General features: G+C 38.2%; 1 protein-coding gene across 1 annotated transcript in view; it reads right to left on the reverse strand.

Moving 5' to 3' along the window:
* Positions 1-14,842, reverse strand: part of FAP (fibroblast activation protein alpha) — a 79,007-nt gene that overhangs the window by 34,344 nt on the left and 29,821 nt on the right. The window contains exons 17-21 of the mRNA XM_015813745.1: positions 12,433-12,480; positions 10,541-10,639; positions 8,109-8,178; positions 6,565-6,759; positions 3,019-3,073 (exon numbers count right to left, since the gene is read on the reverse strand). Of these exons, the coding sequence (XP_015669231.1) occupies positions 3,019-3,073; positions 6,565-6,759; positions 8,109-8,178; positions 10,541-10,639; positions 12,433-12,480 (467 nt within the window). The remainder of the gene's footprint in view (positions 1-3,018; positions 3,074-6,564; positions 6,760-8,108; positions 8,179-10,540; positions 10,640-12,432; positions 12,481-14,842) is intronic.

The raw sequence follows: 14,842 nt of genomic DNA on the forward strand, positions 1-14,842 counted from the left end.
ACTCGGAGTGCTTGGGTATGGTTAGGAGGACACTGACTTTTTCAGTCTGCCTTATCTGTGTTTCCTGATAAAATACATTGGAAAATCCCATAGGGGGAAAATTCCACTTAGGGTTAGGGTTTGGTCAATATGAACTCATAGAGCAAAATGGACATCACCAACAAACTCAGAGTGCTTGCGTATGGTTAGGAGGGCACTGACCTTTCTAGCCTGCCCTACCTATGTTTCCTGGTAAAATAAATGGGAAATGGGAAAATCCCATAGGGGGAAAATTCCACTTAGGGTTAGGGTTAAGTCACCATGAACTCATAGAGCAAAATGGACATCGCCAATAAACACGGAGTGCTTGGGTATGGTTAGTTGGGCACTGACTTTTCTAGCCTGTCCTATGTTTCCGGGTAAAATACATGCGAAAATTCCATAGGGGGGAAATTCCACTTAGGGTTAGGGTTAGGTCAACATGAACCCATAGAGCAAAATGGACATTGCCAAGAAACTGAGAGTGCTTGGGTATGGTTAGGAGGGCACTGAATTTTCTAGCCTGCCCTATCTATGTTTCCTGGTAAAATACATGGGAAAATCCCATAGGGGGAAAATTCCACTTAGGGCTAGGGTTAAGTCACCATGAACTCATAGAGGAAAATGGACATTGCCAATAAACACGGAGTGCTTGGGTATGGTTAGGAGGGCACTGACTTTTCTAGCCTGTTCTATCTATGTTTCCTGGTAAAATACATTGGAAAATCCCATAGGGGGAAAATTCCACTTAGGGTTAAGTCACCATGAATTCATAAAGCAAAATGGACATCACCAACAAACTCGGAGAGCTTGGGTATGATTAGGAGGACACTGACCTTTCTAGCCTGCCCTATTTATGGTTCCCGGTAAAATACATGGGAAAATCCCATAGGGGGAAAATTCCACTTAGGGTTAGGGTTAGGTCAACATGAACTCATATAGAGCAAAATGGACATCACCAACAAACTCGGAGTGCTTGGGTATGGTTAGGAAGGCATTGACTTTTCTAGGCTGCCCTATCTAGGTTTCCTGTTAAATTACATGAGTAAATCCCATGGGGGGGGAATTCAATTTAGGGTTAGGTCAACATGAACTCATCGAGTAAAATGGACATCGCCAACAAACGTTGAATACTTGGTATGGTTAGTAGGGCACTGACTTTTCTAACCTGCCCTATGTTTCCTGGTAAAATACATGGGAAAATCCCTTTGGAGGAAAATTCAACCTATGAGTTGATTCATTTAACAATAGACTGTGATGGAATAAAGCATGGTTATACATTCTTTAGGTCAAGGTATATGTAGGTATTTGCACCATAGGGACACTCCAAAAGGCCTGCAACATAGGGTCTTGGTGGACTAAAAAAAAAAGCTCAAGTCCTTTCCCAGTTTTTACAATTCTACTAGTGCAACGTTATTTGGGAATAACCCCTTCTGATCTGTTACCCACAAAATTGCATAATTCTGCAGCTGTAGACAAATATTTGCAGTAGGAGCTTTTCTGCACTGCTTGGTTGTTCTGTCATTAGAACCGGAAGGCAGAAATGGATGATGGTTTTCCTCTGTTAATTCCCTTCTCACCTTCAAGGTGATTCCAGGGCTCATTTCTCTGCTGAAGTACAATTTTTCTTATCATGGCTTTGTGGGTGCATCTGTCCTGAGGTTGGGAGAATTTTATTTGTTGCAGGCTAACCTCAGAGGAAGCACCCTTTCAACTAAGCCAATGCTTATCATGCCTAGGCACTGATCTTTTCAAGGATTATTTAATAAGCAGGAAGCTGGAATTCTGAAAAACAAAGGGCCAACACCCAAAATTATGTTTATTGCCAAGGATATTTTCGTGCCTCAGTCTTAATAATAAGAGAGAAGACTACTTTAGCCCAGTGCCCCATTTTGCCCAGTGCTCCATCTTCATAGAGCAAAAAAAAATGATAAAAATAAACTGGGGAGGTGGGAGCATGATTGAGTGAAGGGAACAGAGCCCCAATAATGAGAATTTTGGTAAATGAGTCCTTTGTGGAGACCTTCACCCACCAAGGTGTCCACTTTCTAAGCACACCCTTAACATGCTCTGAATTTGAAGTGTACTCGATTGCTGTAAAGCAGTGGTTCTCAACCTTTTAATGCCGCGACCCCCAACCGGTCGTAAGTCAAGGACTAAACCGGTTGTAAGTCGAGGACTAAACCAGTCGTAAGTCGAGGACTACCCAACCGGTCGTAAGTCGAGGACTTTCCCTGCCCGGGAGCACCGCACATGTGTGGTTCCGCCCCCTGCGCCGGCCGAGGCGTAGCTGGCAAGCGGCAGAGATGGAGCAGGCTGACCACCAGCTGGCCCAGCTCAAGGGAGGTAAGGCACCCGACGGAAAAGGGGAAAAAATGGCGGACAGCCTTGCTTGGCGACCCCCGTGAAATGGTTGATCGTGACCCATAGGTTGAGAACCGCTGCTGTAAAGGGTGAGGATATCTAGTTTCAATGATAGCATCACATTGTTTACCTGAAATATTTTAAGGGAGCTTATAGAGGAAAAAAGAAAGAGGGAAGCTTTTTCCAGCAAAGGGTTCCGTCAGTCATGAGGAAAGAGGTGAATTGTTTTATGAGCTTCTCTGCTAATACGTATTGCGCTTTTCATGTATCCTTTATTTCACCTGTCATGAACTCCTTGGATTGGGTGGCCTTAGAAAACATACCCATTATATCATTTAGTCATAGCCTTCTATATATAGTTATGTCATCACTGGTCAATGTAAAAATTATGCTAATATAAGAAGTTAGAACAACAATGTTACCTGCTCTCAAATATCAACCAATGAATTCAGTTTTTGACATTTTCATTTGAGAAAGTATGCTAAGTTGTTTTTGTTTTTTGTTTTTTTGCCAAGCTGCTTTATGGGAATCCAAGCCAAGGAAGAAGATAAGAAAAACAAACTGCAAGTGACAGGCTAAACAGAACATGATTATTCAAGATTTGTTTTTTTAATTTTTAAAGTACTGTATACATACCCAGCCCCATATGGCTATTCGTTTTTCATCAATAAAACCCATGTCTATAAACTTTCTGTTTGGAAGAAAAATGCACACAATTAATTAAAGAAACACAGATGTTTTAAAGTACTTCAGGATGCAAAAAACATGAGAAGGGTTATGTGGTAGAAAAATATTTTAAAAATCCTCTAATAATTACACTGTTCATAGATATCAGTTACTTAATCTGGGTCACAGCCTAGTAAAGCCAAAAGTCATTTAGATTTTATCTTAAGCCACAATGTTACATGTACAAGTTTTGGCAACTTTTGCCAAACCTAACCCTAACCTTCTAATCTCTATTTTAGAGGCAATGCAAAAATTCTGCTTCTAATTTTCAACTGCCCTTTCCAACCCAAGTTTAAACAAGCCAGGATAAATTGTGATTTATACATGTAACTTCACTGATCTTTCATTAACCCTAATCCTTTGGACTTAATTAACTTATCACTAATTATATCTATGTATATATAAAATAAATTCCAAGAAGGGATTTTAAAAAAATATTTTTCTTTTGCCTATGGTATATTTATCAGACCAGGGCTTGGGCTTGGCAATCACTAGATGACCACAGAACTTGATACACCTGTTCTCTTTAGTTTCATCTTTTGGGCATCTAGATTTTTGCAGTCTTGATCTGATAACCTAGCCTATGGGATCTGCTGATGTGCCCAGCTTCAAATATTTAAATGTAATATGCACTTTAGAAAAATACAGGATTGTTTCTGATAATGAAAAGGTGGGATAAAAGCTTTAAATAAAATCTGAACCTCCCACTGTATATGTTTGTGTGTGTATACGTGCAGTCTGGTGATTTCACAGTAGTGTCTCATCCGGTCTCCTTATCCTATGTTCAAATCAAAGTTCTACATAAAACCGTGTAGCTCCAAAGGATAGGGAGTACTTTCCTCTATCCGGCTTTTAGGACTGAATATGAGAGATCCCTTTTGATAAATTTGCCCAACCTTTCCAAGTGGGTCTATATAGTAGATCACTGAAAGTCTTTTGGAGAGAAGGGAGTTCAGTTTTTATTAGCTCTTTCTGATTTGCTAATTTAAGGAACTTATTTTTCTTTTAGCTCTGTTTTGTAAGTTTGCCTTTATTATTATTCGTCACACAGTCAGTCAGATGTTCAGACTGGGTTTGGCATTTTTGTCCACCTTCCCAAGATTTTGAGATAGGCAGATGTGGATGCGTGATAATGTTAGCGGTATCGTCACAGGATGTAAGCCGAGTAAAGCTGCTTTTTGCAATTGATTGATGGTGAATTTGTTAATGGTGATGGTGTTCAAGAGGTGCTCCAGTTATTTCAGGATATATTATTATATTTATTATTAGTTGCCTAGATGACAGAACTATTTAGTAATATTTAGCTTTTAGATTGCACTTTCACCTATCTAAAATACTATCTATACGTTTTCTAGCTGTAATCTTTATCTACAACTTGCAAGATAAATTGAGCATGTTGCAGAATTGGGGGGGGGGAACTGAGGCTAAGGAAAAGTCATTTGTCTCAATCTTATTGTGGGGGAAGCAGAATTTAAACTAAGGAGTTTTTAACAATGAACAGGCATCTTCTACAAAAAACCCTTTCCTTGGCTTTCAGTTGAAAGCATTGGTTGGACTCTGAGGTTGGATACTGGAAATCCAAATTCAGATCTCAGTTTATTAACAGGCAGGTTAATCTGCTCCCGCCAAGGTCACATTGCAAGGTTTCATGAGGCTATCCCACAAAGAGGTAGGTAGCCTAAGAACACAGGAAGTCAATACTGTCCAAAGGAACGGTAAGCCCATTACTACCAACAGAAATTAATGAGGATCAACAGGGAATACAGCAACAGAGAAGCAGAAGAGAAAATGATCAAAATATCAAGTAGGTGAAAGATTCTTCCTGTCGATGCTTACTATAAAACCTCACTTTTGGGATGATGTATTATTAATATTTATTGCAATAAAAACTAAACTAAAAAAATAATATTTCAATCAACCTTGACATCATGTGATATTATTGGCAACAATGCAGAAGTGTTCTGCCATTGTCTTTTTCATATGAGTCTTGTCTGTGTATCTATCCATCCACCTACCTACCTACCTATCTAAAGGGCAGGAGTCACAGCAGAGAAGGCTCTTCTCCTCAATCCCGTCAGCTGAAATTTCTTGACTGACGGGATCCTCAGCATGCCTCCTCTGCCAGCGCAGGTGGGGCAGTAGAGTAAAATAGGAAATTTGCCATTATCTTTTTTTGACAGAAGCGTGCCACCGCACTCTTTCAGTTGTAGCTTCCAAATGCCCTTCAATGCTAGCTCCATGTAGAGGGCATTGCAGCATCCAGACATGAGATGACCAGGGCTTGAATGACTGAATACAGGGACTCCTGTCCTGGCCATGACTGCTACTGTTCTTCAAGCAGAAGTCCCGAGCCCAGGAGAACACCCCCCCAAGTCATGAACTGGGTCTGTCTGGGGTAGTGCCACCCCATCCAGAGTTAAAGGTATCAAAATCCCAGATCCTGAATGCATGTTTTTGCTGGTATAGAAAAATGAAATGTACTTATGAATGAGTACGTGTAAAACCAACCTAGATCCCATCCGTCATCCCAGTATCTTCAGTTTATTAGTTTATGACACTAATTTAAAACTGTTATGGTTACTATAAAACAAATAATTCTGCTATTGCACTGTACAAAAAAATAATAATGATAGCAAGATGGGAATCAAATTGCCCCATCTACTTCACTCTGTGCATTTAAAGAGCAAAGAGGAAATGGAAGCGTCAGAAAGGAGAAATGGGGTGAAAGAGATAAGAGATTTGTATAGTTACAGGAACAATCAAGCAAGATGTAGAGGTGAGAAGCTCTTGGCTCTATTCTTACTCCTACTGGTTCATAATTTGTCAAGCCAGAGTTAATAATCTTTGCTCAGTTTAAAAAAGGTCCATGCAAAAATTACTTCCATACGTACGAAGCATCAAATTTATACCCTTCCTAAGATATTCAGAGCTCTTTACCTTTTAACCAATGAAAGTGTTGATTTCTAAAACAAATCCAAAAGTCCTTCCAAGAATTTCATCAAATCCAGGAGAAAAACTGTTATATTCATGGGATAGGTCAGGGGTAGGCAACCTTGGCTCTTTTATGACTCGTGGACTTCAGCTCCCAGAATTCCTGAGCCAGCAAGGCTGGCTCAGGAATTCTGGGAGTTGAAGTCCACGAGTCATAAAAGAGCCAAGGTTGCCTACCCCTGGGATAGGTCAATAATGCTGGGATGTGCAAGGAGAAATAATAAAAATATTTATGTAGCTTTGTAAAGACTGCCACATGAGTTTAATTTAGTTTAAATTTTGCCAAAATTTTAGGAATATGTACTGAATTGGTAGCAAATAGTAGTTATAATTAATTCATTAACATATGTTTCCTTAACATCAAACATGATCAGCATGGAATAAATCTCAGCAGCTATCTACATGGAATTACTCTTAGAAAAGCTACAATCTATGCTACACAAAAAAAGCTCTTCCTGTTCTTACCTTACAGCTGAGATTTGATCTTCAACTTCATAAACCCCAAGTTTTCGATACACCGCATGCAACATCTTATCACCTTGGAAAGCTGTTCCTCTGCCATCCACAAGTGCTACCACAATTTCTTCTTTGCTTGCAAGATAGCTTATCCAGCTAACGCTAAAGGTATGCTTCACATTTTGGCTACAAGGCCCTCCATATCTACAGGGAATATGAATGGAATTGAAAAGCCTTCTACTTTAACATCCAAAGATCATAAAATCTATATAAATAAAAATGTAAATGTTCGTTTGTTCAAAATCTTAAATCTCCTAAAGTTCTTCACCAATTGCTTTGAGATTTTGACACAATGTTGCATTCGAATACACGCATGTTTTTATATACCTTATACCTACTACTATATAGATGTCACACCTGTGACAGGTAAAACATGCTTTTTTTGAAAAACAGCGCCATCTGTTGGACGTAAAAGCAACACCCGCTAGCATTGTGAAATTAAACATATTACAAACGTGCACTTTCTCTTTTCTTTCTTTTCCATTTAACCAGACTGAGCCACAGCAACACGTGGCCGGGTACAGCTAGTATTTAATAAATAGCATAAGAAAAAAAATGGAATGATGAAGGACTTCCTCATTAGAATTTTGGAATTACTTTTCAGACACAGAATGACACAGTGGTTAAAGTTTTTGGACTATGATTGAGAAGACTACCCTCAGCCAAAGAAGTTCACTAAGTATCTTTGGACCAACAATCCCCTTTTATTTCCTAAATATCCCACAGAGCTTTATTTGTCAATGACCAAAATAAAGTTTCTGTCTACCAGTCTGTCTGTCTGTCCCCTCTGTCTGTCGGTCTGTTTGTCTGTGTGTCCACAGAGCTGTTATGGGGGAAAAAATGATACCTTGAGCTCCTGAAGAAACAATGGTAGTGATAGCAAATATTAGCTGAAGGTATTCTTTCCTGTATTACTTTGGGCTATCCTGCTTGAGAAAAGCAGCCTTACATGGAGTTTTTCCTGAAGATGAAGAGGATCTTCTGCATACTCAGCATACATTCTAATCCTGGTGTGCTGTGGCCAGCTTTGCAAAGCACTCTTTTTAAAACTTTAGATTTTAAAAACGTCATGTAGTCAAATTCCCCAGTCTCACTTGGTAATCTGGCAACCCTACCTTGGTTTCAGGGGCAGATTTCAAACCCCCTTCATATATAATAATATTGTAATAATCCCTTCTTTTTCATTTTATCACACTATTGTTGTTTCTGAGCTTGCTTCTGAGGCTGATGTTCCTCCAGGTACTCTTCCTAATCTGTTGGATGTCACAATACATGAAGAGTTTGTAGTTATAGAAATAGGCAGATTGGGCGGTAGTCTGTAAGCTTTGGGGCATTTTTTACGGATATATGTAAAAATCTATGTGAGCTATTTTCTAGCTATGATGTACAATATTTTACAGCAGTAGTATCATATAATGATGTACCAGCTATTGATAACTTTGACAATATATACAAGGTATATAGGGAGGACAATTGAATAAAATGTTACATACACCTGTATAAGAAGAGGATATTTCTTGGATCTATCAAACTTTGGAGGTAGAAGCATCTTGTACCATAAAGCTAGAAGTAAAGGGGTGGGGAGAGAAAGAATGAATGAATGAATTGATAGCATAAGAAATGTCTGTAATATTGGTCCTTTATCTAAGAATTATAGCTAGTTATGTAGGTTTAATTTTCTGCTAGGTTATGTCAATGTTTCTCAACCTTTGCCATTTTAAGTTGTGTGGCATTCAATTCCCAGAATTCCCTAGCTGGCAAGGCAGGCTGGGGAATTCTGGGAGTTGAAGTCTACATATCTTAAAGTTGCCAAGGTTGAGAAACATTGGATTATGTGATTACTTAATTCAATGGCAAATATATATATATTAATTTACGTAATCAGATATGGTGTCATTATTATTTGTAGTAGCAAAGTAGCAATTATTATATTAGTATAACAATTATTGTTTGTAGCATTAGCAAATGATAATAAAAACATTGGGTTTACTTTTATAAAAAAAAAAGAGACAGTCTTAGGAAAAAGAAACTGGGAAATTTTACTTCTGAAAATTTACCAAGAAACTACATGGACCTATCCATGTAATCCTCAGGAGCCAAGATCGACTTGAAGGACCATAAAAGTTACAGTTAACAACAGTGACCACAAGTGATAAGGAATATACAGTATGTAGCTGTAATCTGATACTATCCTTAAATAATATGCCACTGCAATAATGTGCAAACACAGAGTTTAAAATGTACTGCTGGTCTGTCTTCATAAAAACTACATGGAATATTACTTGGGAGTCATAAAAACTTGGGATGTGCATGTCTGCGTGTGTGTTGAAAGATTCATAAAAAATATAATCTACAGGTACTTGCTTCAATCTGAGTTCTTGGCTAATGTATGTAACTTTCTTGGGTCCCTGCTTTATCTCACGTGATGACCTTCTTTAACAATGGTAATGGGGACTGCCGGAACTGCCACTGTTAAGCAGCACAGTCACATGATGTTGTGCTTTATGACACATCACTTAGTGACAGAAATTCCAGTCCTAATTACCAGTATTAAGTAAGGACTAGCTCTACTCACAGGGAGTGACCAACACCTCTTCTTAGCCCATTTCTAGGTTGGACAGAAGAAGTCTATGTGAAACTTCTTTTGGCAGATTAAGATCCCACAATAATACTTACGGTTGCAAAGTTTGCATTGTTGATAGCCAAGTAGACTAAACACCATTGCAGGCCTTTTTTTAATATATCATGCATGCCACATTGTATTTTGCATTATACACTGCATTTTCTATTATGAAATCTGTGGTTTGTGATGCCTGATAAAATCTGATTGACTCCTGAGAACTTCATGGATTTGTCCATGTAATTTTCTTGGCAACTATATAGAATTAGATTTCCATCACTGTGTTCCAGGATGTTTTTTCAACTTGCCAATTTAGCCTACAGATCTTTTATTCCTTTATAGTATCTAAGCATTAACAAGGCCTCGTGCTGGTTAGCTCTTGAGCCCAGACAAGACCAGCCAGATGATGCTATCTGCAAAGAGGTAAGAAAAACATTCTCCTAGATCAAGGGTAGGCAACCTTGTCTCTTTTATGACTCGTGGACTTGAACTCCCAGAATTCCTGAGCCAGCCATGCTGGCTCAGGAATTCTGGGAGTTCAAGTCCACGAGTCATAAAAGAGACAAGGTTGCCTACCCTGTCCTAGATAGTCCTCGAATTATGATCACAACTGAGCCCAAAATTTCCGTTGCTAAGCAAGGGCAATTGTTGAGTGAGTTTTGCCCCATTTTATGATCTTTCTTGTCATATTTGTTAAGCAAATCAGTGCAGTTGTTAAGTGAATCATTTGGTCATTAAGCAAATCTAGGTTCTCCATTGACATCAGAAGCTGGCTGGGTAGGTTACAAATTGTGATCACATGATCCCAAGCAGTAAAACTGTCATAAATACATGCCTGTTGTCAACTGCCTGCATTTTGATCACATGGGGATGCTGCAAAAATCTTAAGTGTGAAAACTGGTCATAAGTCACTTTTTTCAGTGCTGTTGTAACTTCAAATGGTCACTAAATAAATGCCTGTAAGTCAAGGACTACATTTATTCACTTTCTCCAGATCAAACTTAAAGATATACAACTCATAACATGTCCTTTATTTTATTCTAAGCCAAAGAGCCATAGGAGAATTGCTCCAATTCCTCATCCCTTTGGTTGCACATATCTGTGCTATACAGTCTTTGTCTGGGAATAGGCTATTAATGTATAGGATTCCAGTAATTAATGTCTTAATACACTGTTGAAAAAAACCCTCTACTGTACTGTTTCTTGATCTAAATTCAGATATCACACCGTCAGTTTTTAAATAGCAACTATTTAGTTCTTGTTCATACACTGAAAAATTAGGTGTGAAAAACAAATGATACTTACTTATGCCATCCACTTCAAGTTTGTTAATCTTCTGTATTGGTAAACTGATTTTTTGCAGAGCAGACTCCAAATCTGCATTGTCTTCTAAGACTTTAATTTCTGTATATAAAAAGTTTTGAATTAGAAATACATTTCTCATGGATTCTCTGTTCTTGAACTGTTACACCATTGGATACCAATAAAAGGTTAAATGTCAAGTCTATTCAATTTAAATGAATAAGTGAACTTCCCAAGTTTATAATTATGGAAATACCAAAAGTTTCATGAGGTAACTGAAACAGAGTGGAGATTTTCCTAGAAAAATACATGGATTGGGGGGGTCAAGTTTCTTGGAATTGAGGTAGACTTTATTATAGGTGGTAAATTCAATTTATTAAGGTAATCTGGATATAAATCATGTAATGTGTGGCTAATTTCATATACATTGTTAAGTGTTTAATTGATTGAAAGAAGTTAATCATGATAAAGTATTTATATCATGATTCTGCTGTATAGTTACTTAACCTAAAAAGCAAACAAATAAATAAATAGCAAAGCTAGTATTATAATAGTTAAAAAATGTTTGTACCTTTTCCAGGTTTATGTGCCTAAAACGTTATGGAAACTGATTATGAATACCAAATAGTTTCTAACCCAAATAGAGTTTTGTCTTTTCCTACTTGCAATGGGAGCAATACAAGTCAGCTTTAGATGAAGTGTAAAACCATTTTATCATTCTGGCCCTCAGAATCAATGACCTTTTCCTCGCTTGTGTTTAATTACAGCACAAACATGCTCTGGCATTATTATTTTTTCACAGTGACCCATGACAGGGCCTTCCTCTCTTCTCACTCCGCTGAGTCATGCTGAAGCTGGTCTTTGCTGTACGAGTTTTGAAGTATGGCTTTTCTCCTTATGCCCACAGCACCTAAGATTAGCCTCGAGGTCTGTAGAACTGGTTAGGCTTTGACGCCCATTACCTTGGAGGAAAATCAGCGGACTGACAGTGACGGGGAACAGAAACAACAGACATATATTTTTTAAAATTATTTCAAGATTGATAATGCCAGTCAACTCACACACAGTGTGACTCTGGGTGGTGGGAGGGATATTAAAAAGACTGAAAATAAAGAGAGAAAACATCATGCCCACAGTTTTGCCTCAAGGACGGATGGAGAAGACTTCGACTCAGAAGCAGAGAAAGATTCTGTGACAGATAGACAGTACGCTCATAAAAAAAAAAAAGCTAGGTCACACCAGGACATTGGAGGATAAGATATAGGCAGAGCTATACTTTTTTAAATGCAGGACTGGTGACTATTCACTTTTTTTTTTTTTTTGCAATATATTCAACAACCTGATCTGATATTAGCTTAAAATATAACAAGTATGCATTGGAGATACTGTAGCAGCATGATGCTTTAGGAATCCTTTTGGATCTGAACTATTCTTTAAATTATGCTATGCTGCTATAGCAATCCCTCCCATGCTGCGTTCATTTGCTCCTAAACATAAGTTTGATAAAGTACTCTTTATTTTCTGATTGCTATATTATTAAAAATGGGTGGTTTAGGGAAGAAGATCTATGTTTTGGAAAATAATTTATGAAAATGTGATGTACAGACAAGCTGAATGAGAGTAATTTTGGAAGCATATTTGAACAGAATTGATCAAAAGGATTTCAAGGAAAAATCTGCAATTCTTTTTTTTTATGTATTGTTTAATCTCTGGGCACATTTATTCGGATCTAAATTCCACTGATTTAATTAGTACATATTCTTACTTAAGTGTGCATAAGGTATATTTAGGCATCTCTTCCAATGATTGTAAATAGATTTATTCCTACAAAAGTGTATACAGAATTTCATTCTTATGCTATCATCAAGCAAACAAATATGTATCATATAAGGTACCTTTGTTATATCTGTTATCATATATAGTAGAAATGGGGATGCCTGGGCCTGCAGTAATGATTAGAATAAAAAGAGAATCTCCATTAAAAAAAAATATCTGAAACGACACTACTGAAAATCATTTCATTGCTTAGCTACTTGCATATTCCCATTTGTTCATTCACAGGTTTTTTTTTCATAAGCTTAACATTTTAATTTGAGCAAAATGCAAAGCCCAGTTGGATGTTAGAATGACAGTAGAGCTATAGAGACCTGGATTCACATTGGAAATAACTTCCTCAATGTTCATCAATTCCCTTTCTTGTTGCAGCTACTTCCTCACATTCTGTACATTTTGTGTAGTCCTGCAATCTTCATGAGCAGATTTGGGAAGATGCATTCAAATTGCAAGATGCACTCAACTGAAGGGGAAAAGCAGAATGTTTGAGCAAATGTATTCTAATTTCGACATGTCTTATTCTTCTAATAAATTTAGCCTGGCCCAGATTAACAATAGAAGAGAAGGCCCTATACTGCATTATTGTAGATAGGATCATCTAGCTAGTTTGCAGCCAGCTTGTTGTCCAAATATTTAGCTTCGTCTATAGTTTAAATGTTTCTTCCTTCCAGATCAGAAGCCAAAAATCTTTGCCTTTTCTTCATATTCATGTGTTTTCAGCACAAAAGGACACAATAAGAAAATGATGTAACATGCATCACAATGCCACAGCACACATGCAAATACCGGTATATAGGTCGTGTGGGGTCTCATGATACACATTTAGCCATTTGCTTCCTTTTATCCCCTGCAAATCCCCTGATATTTCCATCTTCCTGCTTTATTCTCCAGTCCAGCTATCACATCTTTCTCTCTCTCATTTTCTCTCTCCCTCTCTCCCTCTCATTCTCTTTTTCTCTCTCTTTAGTATGCTGCCAAAAAAGAAAAAAAATAACCTGAGAATATGCTGGTGAAAATTATTCAATCTCTCATCATTTCACAGGTTACTAAAATGTGCTCTACTTGAGGCTGCTTTAGAATGGATTGTGGGATTGCAGGATTCGACCCACAAATGTCTGCTTTTATATTATAGAGCAGAGATCCCCGACCTTTTGGGCATCAGGGACTGGTTCAATGGAGAGAGTTTTTTCCACAGGCCGGAGGGGGCGTGGTTTCGTGTGCTATCTGCATCCCACGGATGGGGGCTTCGCTTGTTTGTATGGACCAGCTTCTGGCATGCCGCTGACTGGTGCTGGTCCATGGACCGGGGGTTGGGGACCCCTATTATAGTGTAGAGAACAGTATCCAGTTTCTTGGATTCCACAGGTACAAAAACATCTCTGATCATACTGCATGGCAGTAAGATGCAGTAAAACCTGGAAAGTGATGTCCTTTTGCCACTTTTATTGCCATGGTTTATTTAGGCCTTAAATTGGGTTTATACCCATGTTCATATACATTATTATTTTGCTGTCACTGATGCTTTACTATTGCTTCATTCTTAAAGTTCCTCCATGAATCACGAAGCACCAAGGATTGGTGCACAGAGAGGGGCCAATTGGGAAAAAAAATATCTCCTTTTGAAAGCTTTGTGGAACTGCTTATCTAGTAGCTAAGAAATTTCTGCAAGAGTTATCTGGAAATCCATGTCTCAAGATTCCTGGGGCAGTCATTCTAATTAATCTTCTCTCCCTGCTAAGATTAGCAATGGTGGCAAGTTTTAGGATGGTCAAACAGTAAACTGTCTATGACAAAAATCTCACAGAAATGACTTCCATATTCAATTCACAGATTAATTACTTCAAAGTCCAATATATGTGGGTTTGTATAAATCAGGAGATGTCTCGGGACAAGGCCATTAAATACTGAACCACTCCTGACTTGGCCTGTAATTCATGGAGATTGAAATTCCTCAACAGCCAAACACCTGGGAGTCTCAGTCTACACTTTGGACAGTACTTGAAATACACAAGGAGCGGAGCATCCTGTTCACCTTCAAGGTTACCTTCAATAAAGAGGTCTTCTAACAGAGAGAGCTAGCATTTTAATTGCAGCTAAAGACCAAAGCTTCCAGCAATTTTGCATTAAGACTCCCAGGTCAAGGGGTTAGGTTAGGGATAGAAGTGAGGACTGGCATCAAAATGCCCATCTCTCTTTTCCCCTGCAACATCCACCTCAAACTCTCCCATCATATCTCTTTTCCCATCATTATGTAAATCTTTCTCAAGCCTCTTTTGCCCAATAATTTCCACTGCCCTTTTTCAGTTCTGTCCTCTCTGGAGCCTCTATATTCCACCACTCTATGTGATTACCTGGTTACCTGGTCACTCTAACCAGACACATACTGTACATCCATATCATCAACTCAAACAATTCCTTTTTCTTATTAGCATTGAGAAATTTACTTCTCTGTATGTGAGCATCTGCAGCAAT

Source organism: Protobothrops mucrosquamatus, unplaced genomic scaffold (assembly GCF_001527695.2).
Source record: "Protobothrops mucrosquamatus isolate PMUCROS unplaced genomic scaffold, P.Mucros_1.0 scaffold_73, whole genome shotgun sequence".
Taxonomy (NCBI): domain Eukaryota; kingdom Metazoa; phylum Chordata; class Lepidosauria; order Squamata; family Viperidae; genus Protobothrops; species Protobothrops mucrosquamatus.